Source organism: Pangasianodon hypophthalmus, chromosome 15 (assembly GCF_027358585.1).
Source record: "Pangasianodon hypophthalmus isolate fPanHyp1 chromosome 15, fPanHyp1.pri, whole genome shotgun sequence".
Lineage (NCBI taxonomy): Eukaryota > Metazoa > Chordata > Actinopteri > Siluriformes > Pangasiidae > Pangasianodon > Pangasianodon hypophthalmus.
The window spans coordinates 9309987-9326169 of NC_069724.1; the positions used below are offsets into that span (position 1 = coordinate 9309987).

The 16183-nt window shown below is 37.5% G+C and overlaps 1 protein-coding gene across 1 annotated transcript in view; it reads right to left on the reverse strand.

The window, feature by feature from the left end:
- The window catches only part of arhgap42a (Rho GTPase activating protein 42a), a 48132-nt gene extending 33532 nt beyond the window's left edge, over nt 1-14600 (reverse strand). Inside the window, 4 exon segments of the mRNA XM_026938476.3 lie at nt 3784-3845; nt 9147-9219; nt 9221-9243; nt 14212-14600. Coding sequence (XP_026794277.3) covers nt 3784-3845; nt 9147-9219; nt 9221-9243; nt 14212-14365 — 312 coding nt within the window. The 5' untranslated portion in view covers nt 14366-14600.
- Between the last annotated feature and the right edge of the window lie 1583 nt (nt 14601-16183).

Sequence of the window (16183 nt, forward strand, 5' to 3'; positions counted from 1 at the left end):
TCTCGAGTGTAACAGAACCTTAAAGAAATATTTTGCACCTCAAACACATGTAATGAATGTATAATGAATAATTTTACTTCTTGTAAAGTTTGAAAAAACTCTATATAATAATATTTTGAATACGGATTCCAGAAAAAAACTGAGTCATGTTGAGGCTGCGCAACTCCACACAGGAGCTGACAGTAAGTGCTCGACTCATTAAAGCAAGTGGCCTTTCAGCACTTTACAAGGGATGAGGATTTCCTCATTTCAGTGGCCAGACAGTCATGCTGTCAGCTTGAGTGTATCTCTCATAACGCAAGTTCCCATGGCCCCTTATAGCCTGAGAGGAAACTCACTTCTTACATCAGTCCGATCCATCATGTGGGAAAATGCCTCCCTTTTAAAACAGTTATATCTGGCTGCTTGCCCTAGCTTACAGTACGTACTCTAAATACCACCGGATATGCAGTAGGAGGACTTCAGGTGACATTTAGACATAGATAATAAGGTATCAATAATATTATTTTTCTCTATAATAAGTAAGGAATAAAATTCTTGGGGCTGTGCTGTTATAGTTCATTATTTTCTTATAACACCATGTCCCAAATTGTCCCTTTTCTACCACAGCAATTTTCCAATGATTACAATGGTCATACTTTTGTCTGTTTACGGTTACAGTCAGTGCTGTGGAACGTCCACAAAAAAAGTTCCTGTTATCACTTACTTTATAGCAGCTATAAACAGTCCTGAAGGCGTCTCCTGGCCCTGGTGACGCCTTCCGTAAAGGTTAAATAAACGTCTCCTCAGAAAGCTTTTTTACTGTGTTAAATAACAACACATGTTTGATCCGTTTATTATTAGTCTTAGACAATGTGATGGATCCACCATACAAGTCCCTCTGAATGAGTTGTTACTAGACAAACGGTAGTATGTTAGAACGAGTGCATTAATATAAACCTGTGATCTGAAATACAACTGGCACTGCTGTCAGAGCTGCTGTTACTAAAAAAATAATCAACACCTTCTGACACATCAGATTCGAGCATTCAGCAGTACTGTAGTATAATACAGCATGAATGATTTACTATAGGTTATAACAGTCTCATGAATTTCTTTGCAACAACAATGACGAAAACTTTCCAGCTGCTTCCCAGAGGGAGGTCAAAGTGTTCACGTGGAGTCATTCACCCTTTTTGGTCTCGTTATTGTACATCTATGAATGAAAGCGCTGTCTGGGACTTTCTTTTTTACGGAGGTATTTGTCATCCTGAGAGGCCTGGCACAGCAGCCTGGGAGAATGGAGCATAGCGGAGCCATGGTCTGCAGGAAGTAGTCAGGCTGGAGGGGGCTGTAATTCTCCCCCTGGGGCTCCTCGCACAGCTCCACTGACCTCCTCTCATTCCAATATACAACAGTGGATCAGACTGAACAGGCAGCATTACAGTGCGAGAGATTAAAAAAGGACCGTTGAATTGATTCCAGATCCATCCAACACATTTCACTGCTCCGGGAAACACATTACAGCATCGGCTTTGATGTCAGACGCAATGACCAAATTTCATTCCACATGTGTGTTAATTTTCTCCACTGTGAGTAATGAGTTGAAGCATATTTTCCACAAGGGGCAGGACAGGACATTGAATAATACTGGCTTTTTACTCAACAGTGCATGTGGCAACAGAGAGAGAATGCTCCTGATCTTTAGACGATGAACAAAATAATGAGTGCAAAATTAGGGCTGGGTAATATGATGATATAGTAACTAATATCATAATACATTATATCACAATATCGAGTTATCATGGGTGGATTTTTATAACAATTTCAAAGTCTGACTGAAAGCAGATACATGTTAAAATTTTTGCGGTGAATGTTTAAGATGTTACAATTTTGTACAAAATGTTCTCTTTTGTACAAAAAAATGTTCCTCCATTTCATTATTATTTCTTTTTATAGACACATAAAAGTATCCTTAATCATTTTTTACTTTTTTTTTATTTTATTCATTTTATTTTAAATGCAACACTGTTGTTTTGTAAGCAAACCTATATATCTTGACGCATATCTTGTATCATAGAAATGTATCATAATATATTTTTTGTCATGTCACCCACCCCAATACTATACACACATCAAAATAACACTATTGGAGATGTCTATCAGTATTAAACAGGGTCTACTCTTGCTAAATAATGCCTACGCTGGCTACGTAGTTTAGCAAAAAAATCTAATTTTCTCTTCACTCCAAAGCTGGTTACTCAGTCAAAACATGTTTGCTGTCTGACATTTTCTTCAGCACTTTTTCACTGGCACTACGATTCTACCGTAGCTAACAAGTAAGCCAATCTCTCTTACCCAAAATCTTTTCCAATATTACAAGCCCAAATATTTATATATCTCTGTCAACATTGTTAAACTACATAATCCCAATGTTAAATAAACTACTTTGTAAAATAGCAGGGATACAATGTATTTACAAACTCATTTTCTGGTGATAAAAATGGCCGCCCCATAACATTTAGTACATATTTATATTCATATTTATTACAGGAAGTGACACTGTGTCCTAAACCACAGCAGAAGAGGTGACAACATTGCTAACAAGAAGATACTATCACGCAGAGAGCGGGGGAAAAACAACAAAATTTTACCACAAAACCCCTAACACATGTTACTTTATGAGACAATGTGTGTCATGCAATGGTAGTTCAGTGTGACTGCTACTTAATTGTAAGCAGTTCTGTGTTTTTTTCCATCACCAAAAGAGACCACAGATCCATTTTGATTCCCATTTTGTAACCGCTACCAGAAGCAAATCTGCATCTTTCGCGTCTTTTCAGTGAATTAAGTCTGTGAGGTGAATTTTATTTGCACTTGCTCTGACCACTGCTTTATCTGAAAAAAGTAGAAAAGTGTAGGTAGCTAGGGGTCATGTTTCGTAAATGCTATGGTTAAACTGTAAATACAGACGAGTGTGTGACATTGAATATATGGATAACGACCGAGAAACACATTTACAGAAAGGATTTTGCGATTAAGTGAGACGACTTCCATTACCAGCTCAAAACAACAACGACAAAAAAAAAAAAGTCATAGCTGAATGACAAATGGGGCTTTTCAAGTGACTGGATTTTTCCCTCAAACTAAGGCTTATAGCCAGTGCAAACATAAGCTTTTGTCTGGACTGATGCACAGTATTAGTCATTACCAACAGCCATCTTACAGTATGTATGGATGAATCATGGGCATGACACATGCTCAAAATAGAAATATGTAGCAATGGCTATCGTCTCTCCCATCAAAATAGCTAACCTTACATGTTCTTACACACACTTCTTGGTTTATGTAATAGCAATAGCAATAGTACTGTAATTGATGTCACACTAACCTACTTGGGCCACCTTTTTTTGTTTTGATAGGCTGGGGAAATAAAACAAGTGCGAAATTCCAAGACATTCCAAAGAAGAAAAAGCATAGTGGCAGCTTGCTGATACGTGCAGTTTCCCCTCTGTCCAAAAAAGAGTCATGACCCAAAGCAAGCATCTGTTTGACCAAAGCGTGTTTCCCATAACTCTCCTGCACTTGTTAGAATAGTTCACAGTTTTTCCCTGAGGCACAAGAGCTATACTTTAATGCCAGATTCTAAAATAACACACAATACATGCTTTACGAAACGAGAGATTTAAAAAAGCTAATGTTGAAATCATAGCACATGACAAAATATCATCTGAGGATTTAATTTAAGACAATAATTGAACGAGATCATATAATACGAACAAGCAAGGAAACATATTTACTTACAAGTCGCCGTCGTTCCTCTTCAACTGTGTTTAATAGCTGAGAGAATTCCTTTAATGACTGAGCTGTGAGAAAAGAGAAATTTTAATTATTCATCTATCACATGTTCGACTTGTACAGAAAGGCAATGTATGTTCTAATTTCTGTCCTAATGTAAATTTTTATTTTCACTTTAATACACCAATTTGTTAGTGTTTTGGTGTATATTCACACCAGATGTTAGAGGACACCAGAGGTTATGGGAAAATTGGTGCTAACATAACAATCTAACATACAAACACCATAACCATACCATAATAATACTGCTAGCAAGACATTATGTAAAAATATGCAACTGTACATTTAAACAACAGCAACACATATTTTTTCTCAAAGCAGATTTTATGTTATCATTTTGGGGTTTGAGCTCTGTTAAGCTTGTTTAGTTTTCCTTTGTTGCTCTGGACATACACTCACAGTTCACTTTATTAGGAACAACTTTGATCGTGGCATAGATGATGGTACCAGAAAGGCTGGTTTGAGTATTTCAGAAACTGCTGACCTCCTAGGATTTTCACACGCAGCAGCGGTATTGGCAGAATGGCGCGAAAAACAAAAAACATCGAGTGAGCGACAGTTCTGTGGGTAGAAACGCCTTGTTGACAAGAGAGGTCAGAGATAAATAGCCAGATTGGTTTGAGCTTCCAGGAAGGATATAGCAACTCATATACTCACTCTTTACAACCATGGTGAGCAGAAAAGCATCACAAAACTTTGAGGTGGATGGTCTACAACAGCAGAAGACCACATTATGAACAAGAATCTGAGGCAATCATGGGCACAGGCTCACCCAAACTGGACAGTTGAAAATGAGAAAAAAACAGATCAGACCAGTCTGGTCCTTCTCCTCTGATCTCTCTCATCAACAAGGCGTTTCATCCTGCAGACCCTCTGCTCACAGGATGTTTTTTTGTTTTTCGCACCATTGCATGTAATCTCTAGAGACTGTTGTGGGTGAAAATCCCAGGAGATCAGCAGGTTCTGAAATACTCAAACCAGCCCATCTGGTACCAACAACCACACCACGGTAAAAGTCACAGAGATTCTGATGTTTGATGTGAACATTAACTGAAGCTCTTGACCTGTATCTACATGATTTTACACACTGTCCAGCTGCCACATGATTGGCTGATTAGATAACTGCATGAATATGCAGGTGTACGGGTGTTCCTAATAAAGTGGATGGTGATTGTATAAAATCTGCCATTTTTCAGTGTATTTTGTGTTCATTAATTTTTTGTTTCAAAGAGGAAAAAAAATTATATGCTACCAAGATGTTTAAAACAGTTTAACAGGTTAGTGAATGACCCGGATGTGTATCAGCAGTTACTGGGTAACTACAGAATATGGTAGATTAAAGAGTGTTGTTAGTGCCTGATGTACTGCTAATATAAATCACTACATGCTTTTAAACATAACAAGACTGTGACAGTAAACGGGGATGACACGTCAGCTGACATATCAGCAGGATTTTTCCAGACAGTGCAATTTAAGAATATTTTAATCACCCAAAATTTATTTCTGCATATGCTGATCCTATTTTATCATACCTTTTAGGAAAACAGAACACATCATAACCACAGAACAGCCTGTAGAATAGCCTACTTGGATTTCCACACTGAAGTATATTGCAGTGGGCATTTTTTCATATTTGGATTCATAAATATTTGATTTCTAAACTGTGGTAGAAATAATAATAAAAAAAACCCTCAATATTTGACTTTTTAAAAACAATTTTATGAAATATGAATTCATTTCTCTTCTAGTGTGTTTAGAGAAAAACAAAAACACCGTACAAAGCCGTTTCCTTCTCTTCCCATTTTCATATCAAGATGAAAAACAAATGAAGGTAACATAAACGGACCTGAAACCTTCACGCCCACTCAGAGACTTTCTGTAAGCTGAGGAGATTCACAATCAGTGGTGCGTTGTTAAACACTTATGTAGGCAAGAAAAAATACTGCGTGTGCAAGATGTGGAACCATGACATAAGCATGAAGCTCAGGTCCCTGGTGTGTTAGGAAAAAATGCATATCAGTCATAACATCCATCTGCTAAAGCAATTCATCCAAAAACACAGGGAAAGATATCAATCTTACTACTTCATTTGTTGTGTGTGTTTATTGAAATTGTAGTGACGCTGGTCAACCTGCAGAAAAAACTGGGAAAGTTAATAACAGGAACGTGCAAAATCAGATCTAAAACCAATTAACATAGTCTCATGATAGAATTATGGACAGAGGCCACATGGATAACGCTGACCCACATCACTTCATCTCAGGTCGTTCAGGTTCAGTGGATTAGTGAGCTGTTTTAGCTACATCACTTCCTGCATGAAATACACAACTTTTTCCTGTTTGACGATAAGACCGGGTCTCACTGCACTGAGACCCCCTGGTCCTAATCTCTTGCTTTCAGCTCCTCCAAACATGCGTCCCAGGGCTACACATTTGTGGTTATTAACACAGGCCCCTGAGTAAACAGTCCTTCATCCACAGCATGACATATTTCAGCTGCGTTAATGCGCGCGAGAAGTGTAAACACTGAGACAGCATGGGCGCTCAGATTCCAGGCTTTTCGTGCATCCATGAAAAATTAGCACATGGCAGAGAAATTAATAAGCCTGAGATAGCACTTGGAGTAGTGACTTAGAGCCTGACGGTTGATGTTTTGTGCTAGTGACAGAATGCTGTGAGTTCAAATCCCAGAACTGCTAGAGACAAAATGCTTAGCCCTTAATGAAATACTCCATCTACTGCAGCTACAGTATACGTGTTATTATTATGGACATGAATTTCAAAATGGTTCCCTGATAACAACAGTAACCGTTTTACTTATAATGAAGGGCTAAGGCTGCTTTCACACTAAGTACTAGGCATTTTGCACAGAAACCTATGGGAAGTTGTGCGTTTTCCGGTCACAGTGGAGTTTCTGTGGAATGTTCAACTTTACAGAAAAGTGTAGAATGACATCAAGCGCTTTATTACCTCCTGACCAATCAGAATGCTGCTTCAATGCAACTGGGAAAAATAAACATGGATGACTGAGTGATGCTGAAAAATCTGTCTTCTTAGTGAGCAAATATAAATGACAGAAAGATTTCACTGCCAATATTCAAATCTTTGCAATGTAACTAATAGGCTGATATTAGCTAGGACTGGGAGAACATTAGCTAACTTGAAGAGCATTGTTATGGTAATAGTGTGAGCATCATCCATCCAGCCATCCATCCGTTTTCTGTACCGCTTATCCTACACATGGCTGCTGGGAGCCTGGAGCCTATCCCAGGGAACTCGGGGCACAAGGTGGGGGACACCCTGGACGGGGTGCCAACCCATCGCAGGGCACAATCACGCACACACTCACACATCATTCACACACTACGGACAATTTGGAAACGCCATGTCTTTGGACCGGGGAGGAAACTGGAGTACCCGGAGGAAACCCCCGAAGCACGGGGAGAACATGCAAACTTCACACACACAGGGCAGAGGCAGGAATTGAACCCCCAACCCCAGAGGTGTGAGGCTAATCACTAAGCCACCGTACCCCCCTGTGAGCATCATATGAGTGAAAAAAAAAAAAGGCCAAGGGTAAACAAACCCTAAAAATTCCCCGCAATGAACAGGCATCTCATCCAGGGTGTATTCCTGCCTTGTGCTCATCATTCTTGGGATAAATTCCAGATCCACCATAACCTTGATGCTTACTGAAGAAGAATGAATGAATGAAAGAATGAACAGCTTTACCAGAAGCACTGACACTGAAGACTCCTTCCAAAAAATGTTAAATAAATGTCTCCTCACAGAAAACCTCACAGTAGTGCAAATCTGTGTTTGTTGTTACTACAGAAATGATCATGTATTAGAGCGAGTGCATAAATATAAACCTGTGATTTGCAGCCAGAACTACTGTCAGAGCTGCTGTTATAGAAAATAACAACACCTTCTGACCAATCAGAAACTAGAATTCAACAGCATTGTGGTATAATGTGTATTAATCTATTCATGTTATGACCAACCCACCCACGCTAACACACTCTTTTTGGTCATTGGTTGCTTGTTTTCAGCTTCATTATATTGTATATGCTGCAGTGTTCCCCCTTGTTTGTAAGGTTCACACAATACTTGTGATTTTTTTCTTTCAACATAAGAAGACAAATACATTATACACTTGCCGTTCAAAGTTGCTAGGCAACTGGGAAATGTGGACAACGAATGCGCGGACAACTCTTCACTGTTATTTTGCCAGGAATGAGGCTTGTAATTCAGTTAGCTGTTAATTCTTTTGTACAGACAGTGTAAAGGTCCAGTGACCATAGTAACAAGCTAAAAATATTGACAATATTAATATTTTCCACGGATGTATTAGTAAATTCCTAATACAAACTCTGTATGTCTAAAGTGACACTGTAATTACACTTATTCGTTATTTGCTAATCAAACTTCCATGGATTATTCTCTAATCAAACTTCCATAGATTGCTCCATACTGAGAAACACTAACCTTACAGCTCAAGAACTCAGATTTGAGCTGTAAAAAATCTTTGTGAATACAAGAGTAAGCCTTTTACATGGTATCTTTTTTCTATACTGATATGTCTATCTAGTACCTGCCTGTTTGTTTTAACCGGCCCTATATTTTGGCTAAGACTCTCTGACTATCCTTGTTAAACAGATTGTCAGTTTGTGCCCTTCACTGCTGCATGTTAAAGGAGTAGTGCTTTGATTACAGAGAATTGTTTCAAAATTTTACATTTCATCACCCCCTGGATATTAAACTGCAGGCAACATGCTGTCCCTGTGGGATGAAAAGACATCACTGTTTAGCGCAGAATAATGCTGAGACTGGTGCGTGGTGGTGGTGCGAGCGGCAGCGCCAATGGGCAGGATTGTTTTCAGATGTGTGTCACACAGAGAGGGTCTGCGACTTGCGACAGCTGCATGGCTCAGAATGAGAACATGGAAATGAAGTAACAGCAGCAACCACAGTAAAATCCCTCAGAGCTCAGCTGACACTTCTACAGTTTAATTAAGTGTTAATGCTATTTGCAGGAACTCGAATTGAATTAACACCTACAGGGTCACTTTAAGCCCAGCTGGTTTGAAATGAACACTGTAGCCCTGGTTAACACCGGGGATTTTGCCACAAGAGTACCTTTTTTTCAATGTGGATGGTTTCAGTATGGAAATTGTAATAAATATCACATGTATACTGTTTTCAGGATCATCTGATTAAATGATTAATCTCCATACTGGAAAGTCATACAGATCATCCTGCTATGAGAACTGGGTGAAATCCCACACAAATTGGTGGTTAGTCACTTACCAATGTTAATCTCATCATCGGTTTCTGCGTCGCCGATGCATTCAAACTGAAAATCCTGAAGGGATTGTGAAAAACTTCTGCACAGCTGCAGAAAGATCTGCGAAAAAAGAGACATTTTTGTGTCAGTGTATCTGTCATCATAGCAGTTCATCTAACTATATTTTTCCAGGAAAACATTCCTGTAAAATAAAAATATATGATATTTATGCATACTATTAATAACAGCTTTTGGATGGGGATCTCGGGAACCTGAGGCTACAGTGTGCACAGGCTCACCAAAACTGAACAGCCTGTGCCCGCTGTAGCCTCAGGTTCCTGTTCTTGGCTGACGGGAGTGGAACCTGATATGGTTTTCTCCTGTTGTAGCACATCTGCCTCAAGGTTCTGTTTGTACTTTCTGAGATTGTACTTTTCTGCTCACCACGGGTGTAAAGAGTGATTATTTGAGATACCCTTTCCTTCCTGTCAGCTCAGAACAGTCTGGCCATTCTCCTCAGACCTCTCTCATCAACAAGGCATTTCCGTCTGCAGAACCGCCGCTTACTCAGTGTTTTTTGTTTTTCCACACCATTCTGTGTAAACCTTACAGAGTTTCTCATTTGTTTGTTAAGCAGGCGTTTGAGTAGGAGCCATGTTGCCATGGCATAGAGCAGCGAACAGAACAGCATGGGCAAAGAATGAAAGAAGACAGTGTGAGAGAATGAAAAAAGGAAAAATAAATCCCCCTGGAAGATGCATCACATCTATCTATCCATCTATCTTTATGTGTATATATATATATATATATATATATAATATATATATATATATATATATATGTGTGTGTGTGTGTGTGTGTTTGTGTGTGTGTGTGTGTGTGTGTGCATATATATGTATACAGATAGATAGATAGATAGATAGATAGATAGATAGATGATTTTTTTTTTTTTTGAAATGTGGAGAGACCTAACCATTGGTAACAGGTAACATATTCTGATTAGACACAAAAAAACAAAAAAAAACAAAACACAATACTTTACACTGTTCATTGAAAAACTACAAAATAGCCAAGCATAAAAATGTCTTTAAGTATAAGGACAGGATGGATATATTGCCATATTAGCCACCCCACCCTAGAGATAGCTCTGCTTACGTATAATGTGATTAATGAAGAGATACGTTCAGTTATAGAGTCGTATTAGGTGCAGTTAGATGTTAGCTGCTGATTTCTATTAGCTTGGAATGTATACCCCAAAACAAGACTGATGGCGCAGCTGTTTTTAAGATCTACCTAATAATTTGTTTACATTCTCGACGTAGCTTCATTTTATTTGGGTTTTCCTGTGTAAACCTGTGAGCACATTTACATAGCTGAAATGAAGCAAACAAAGACAGGATCAAAAAGTCTCTTCAGAAACATAACGGTAAGAATAAAATCTCCTTCGCCCAGGTCATTTCTTCAGATTTATAGCAAAACAATTTTGTAATTTATTTAAAGCACACGGAATATTTGACGTTCATAGAAATGTTGACGTTTGAAGAATGTTATCCCACAACACTGTTGAATTCTCAAATCGGATTGGTCAGAAGGTGATTAATTTTCTATAACAGCAGGTCTGACAATACTTAACATGGTGAAGTTTTCTGTCCGGAGACGCTTATTTAACATGTAAGGAAGGAGTTTCCGGTGTCAGCTCTTGTAACAGTCTGAGTAACTAAAGCTTCTTTAGGATAGAAGAATTTGCAGTTTCTCTGTAACATGACAAGCTGCATTTTTTTGTCTTACCTTCAAGAGGGAGAAAAAAGAGAAGCTGGTGAAGGAGTAACTGTTTATAACTGCTATAACCTAACTGAAAACAGGAACTGGATATTATCACAGTAAATATCAATAGTTGTAAACAATGTAATCATGTTTTATTCCTAACTTAATGAAAACTGATTTCCAAAACCATTGCCCATGCTCCTGATGGTAGGTGTGTGCGCAGAATTGGGAAAATAGCAGATTTAGAGGATGTAACAGGCACAAACATAGATTATTTGTTCAAATTCACAAATACCAGTCATTATTTATTGCTATAATTACAACTGAGGCAAAATGACAAAATGACAGAGTTTTCCAGAAGAGTGTAGTGTTTATTACTATGTTTGCCTCACACGGAAAAGGTCCCCGGTTCGAAACCGGGCAGAAACACAGGTACGCTTTTGCTGCAGTGGTAGCTCAGTGTCTAAGGCACTCAGTTACTGTTCAGAAGGTTGTGTGTTCAAGCCCCAGCTCTACCAAGCTGCCACTGTCATGCCCTGAAGTAAGGCTCCTAACCCTCTCTGTTCCGGGACACTGGGACACTAGGACCCCCATTCCTAAGAAGCTGGAATATGTGAAGAGAAGAATCTGGCTGTACTGTAGTGTATATGTGACAAATAAAGGCTTTCTTCTTCTTCATGATACCTTTTTAAACAGTCAGAAAAAAGACTAATAGGAGGAAGAAAGGGAAAATTTTGAGAGAAAATAAAGTTTTTTCTATTGGTTTGTTTAAGTGGTAGAGAGAGTGGTATTTTTTATTTTATTATTATTTTTTTTTAACAGTTATGATGATTTACAATCCTTTGGGAAACTTGGTTCAAAATATTATCACTGTAATACAGATGTGGGTTTAAAAAAATATTAAATGAGAAAATGTTCCACTTTTGGAAAAAAAATCTTGCTGCCACCAGACGTATAGTTTTCTTTGTTAAGGAAGTAACTGTATGTCCCTAAGGGTATTTGTTAAATTTTATAAGGATACAATTTGCTGCGTTGTTCTCTGTGGCACAGTGTGTGTGTCGTGTGACACAAAGTCATAAAATCAAGTTGATGGACCAAAATGGAAAGTGATTAAAGGTCATATCAGCACTGAATTTGTAAATCAGATCCTCCTACAGTGACCAAAGCATCAAACTTTTAAAAAGATTTTGCCTAAAAATAGTGAAAATGGCTTTTTTTTTTTTTAAAATATCATAATGTTACTGTGAATGATTCCACACAAGGAAAATGCATGTGTATTTGGAGTGACAGTGAAACAAATGTAGACTTCTGACACAATTATGGCACAAAAACGACGTATTAAAAGGTAGTTGAGATGTTATAAGTGAGTCATAAGGTACTTTTCACAATCTAGGTCAGTGATTAGAGGAAGCTCAACTCAGCATTTTCCCTGAATGGTGCAATTTACCAGTAATGACATTTTTTATTCATTAAAGACCAATGCATCATATTTTTTATTCGTTTATAGTTATATGTAAAGTTGTGGAACATCCACAAAACAAGTTAGTTCCTGTTATCACTTGCGTTATAGCAGCTATAAACAGTGATGCTCTCATTTGCCTCTCTTTTTTCTCTATCAGAAAGTTAATAAGACAAACAGTGCAGCTTGTCATACTACAGAGAATCCATGCAAAGCTCTTCGTTCTGAAGAATTTCCTTTGTTAGGAAACTTTAAAGTTGCAGCTTTACTACTGACGGTTACAAAGTGCTAACACTGGAGACTCCTTCCAAAAACGCTATGTAAACATCTACTCACAGAAAACTCCACCATATCACCCATTATGCACGTTTTTAAATTCTGTTTACGTGGGACGTCCATGATACAAGTCCCGGAATGAGCTGTTAGTATAGAACCAGCAACATATTAGAACAAGTGCATTAATGTAAACCTGTGATTTGCTTTGCAACCACAACTACTGGCAAGAAGGGTTCTTCAGATAGTAAAGGGTTCTTAGCTTCCTACAAGGGTCCTCTTGGAAACAGTTTTATAGGAAAATACTCATTTGTAGTATTCTACTAAAAAACTTTAAAAGTTCCCTCAGAGGGATAACTAAAGAACCTTACTGTGTCTAGAAGCTTTAATCTTTTTTTATGAGTGTCTTTCATAATAATAGTGATTCTATATTAATAGACCATGTATAACTAATGCATTATTACACAAGATATACCGTCTGATTATGAACATTAAAAATTCTTGGGCTGTTTGTGGATGCCTTTTGAAGAAATCAAATCAAACTCAAATTTTATTGGTCATATACACAACCATACACAGTATGACACGCAGTAAAATGCTTTTTTGTTGAAATGTTGATTCATTAATTTTTTTTCAGTGCAAGATATCTAATACATTTGGTCTGATCTGAGGGATTATTTAGTCTATTATTCCTTGAATCTCAAAGATATAATCTGGTATCATAATAATGATGTCACTAAGAATATGTTGTTCATTTTTCTTTTTTTTTTGTATATGCTACTTCTATTCAGAAACAAAAAATTTTTTGTGTGTTTTTTTAATTGCAAACCAAATTAATCCATATTCTTGATTGGGTTCAATCACTTCTCCGATCTTTATCTGAAAACAAACCAACAATCAAACAAACAAACACACAGTAAATGCAATATATTTCGGATCTATTATAACTGTCTCCTTGAGGGCACTCAGACAGGTGATTGACAGTCTTTTCTGTTTAGACGTGGTGTGTGTATGTGTAATGTAACCCTATTGTCAATACTACTATGTTCTTATTATTTGGTGGAACACAAAGTTGTATATATATATATATATATATATATATATATATATATATATATGTGTGTGTGTGTGTGTGTGTGTATCTACCTATTTATCTATCAATTATTATTTAATATTATTTTAATATCTATTATTATTATTATTATTATTATTATTATTCTATAAAATAAACACTTTGCAATGATGCTGCATGTCTAGGGCCAGGAAGATTCCTGTTCCAATCAAACAGCAAGTAAATGAATTCAAACTTATTGTCATTTATTCCCAGCAAGAGTCCATAAAAATATTGGCATGAACTTTTTTCCACCCTAGATAGTGTGCAAAACCATTCCATCACAGCTGGAAAACCTCTGCCTTCACACAGCTACGTAGTTTTCACAGCAGGAATAAAGGAATGCAATGCTTATGAAAAAAAGCGACTTTTCATTGTAAAAGTGATCTCATTCATTGTTGGAAAAAAAACCTGCACACAGGGACAGTTTATATCTAAGCCTATAAATGCATGTTAATGAGAGAGGCAGGGCTGAACCTACTTTTCAGAGCGCTGATGAGCATGTTGCCATCCTTAATCAGCTCCTTTATGAACTTGTTTGTCCGATCCAGCTCAATTTCGTGACATTTGAGCCGATCTCTGAAGTCGGGACTGTCCAGGAACGAGTCGCTGAACTCCAGAGCTGGTAATCCCATTGTATTAACTGCAGCCGAGAGAGAAAACGCGACAAAACCACCACACTCTCACTCAGCTTGCTAAGCTTCCCTCTTTCTCCTTCTCTCCTCTATTCCCGTTGTTCTTTTCTTTTCTTTTTCTTTTCTTTTTTTCTTACGACTTACAGTTACCTTTCCAACTCTTGAAACTCCGTATCCAGAAAGCCTACTTCCGGCATGTTGTTTCCCACTCCATCACTAGGAGACGTTATTTTCTTTCACCGACTCGTATTCCGACAAACCCCGCCTCCTCTACTATGATTGGCTCAAAGCACTAGCGCATCGGCTTTTCGATTGGTTGGCTGTTCATACCTCCAAGCCGTTATCTGATTTGACGGAGTGGAGATGAAGCGCTGGCCAATCCTAGTGCAGAATCTGTGATTCGCCACCAAACGGGTGGGAAAAACAAAGAGAAGTGAGCATGGTAGCGGTAAGAGGAAGCAGGGGACTCCTGCTGGCCTGCTCCCAATGCAGCAACGACGGATAAAGAAGGTTATTCATGATTAAAATCACACCAAGAAAGCGTGTGTATAGCTATTTGAGGAATCTGAAATGATGTGACAGGAAGGCAGGCTGTTTATTAGGACACTATGGACAGTCAAATAACAAGATCTTTTCACTGAATGACATATTTACATTTTCACAGTCCTGGAAATACAGTAAAGATGATTTATTATTCTTATGACTATTGGGATAGCAGTAGTACTGCACTTGGGTGCTCTGGATAATTAAGAGTGCTTATCTTCCTACTTGGAACATTTACATGTGCTCATATGGCTGGTGCTTTTATCCCAAGTGACTCAGAGTTGAGACAGGATACAACTGAGCAGTTAAAGGTCTTACTCAAGACCTGGTACTGGGATTTGAACTCACAACCTTCTGATCACTAGCCCAAAGTCTTAAACACTGAATCACCAATGAACACATGAGAAGCCATCACTGACAGAGAAACACTCAAATGCAAGGCTCAAGCTACAGAGGGAGGGATAAATCAAAGTTGCTGTGATTATTATTATTATTATAATTAATAATAATAATAATAATAATAATAATATTAGTAGTAGTAGTAGTAGTAGTAGTATATCTGAACCTAGCATCATGAGAAAATTGTACGAATTTGAGGCTAATGTGGTTAGATTTCATTTGATTTCATACCATTTTCAATTGAAAAGGTGTAAACACTAACCCCACCCCAACCCTAACCTTTACTTTTGTAACCTTTCGTTTGAATAAAAACTTTTTTTTAACAAGTTGGCAAATGTGAGACCATGTTGCATATCTACACTCTTCAAACTTCATCAAAGGTTCTTTCAGTTGGTTAATGCTTATAACTTTCTAAAGAAACCTTTCCTAAAGGATTTCCACTTAGAACCTTTAAGCATTCCCACTTCAGGCAAATCAAAGAATCTTTTTACACTCCGAAAAAAAGGATAAGAAACTGTACTTTTCCTTGTTGCTCTGGTCTAGCTTTAGTGTATCTGTTAGGCCGTAATGTGAATATTGTGTACCTTTAAAAATGAATGTACATACTTGGACTTTAAGAACTACTCATGTACATTAATTGGCATTTAGGGTAAAGCTTTAAAGGTGCACCTTTCCAGGTAAAAGATACATAATAAAAGTATATATATATATATATATATATATATATATATATATATATATATATATATATATATATTAAAAAAACATACCCTTGAGAGTACCACCACAGTGACAAGGAAAAGTATAGTTTAGAACCATTTTTTTGTAAGTGTAAGGTGCTATATAGAACCTTTTTGTTTATTAGTGTTCTTTGAA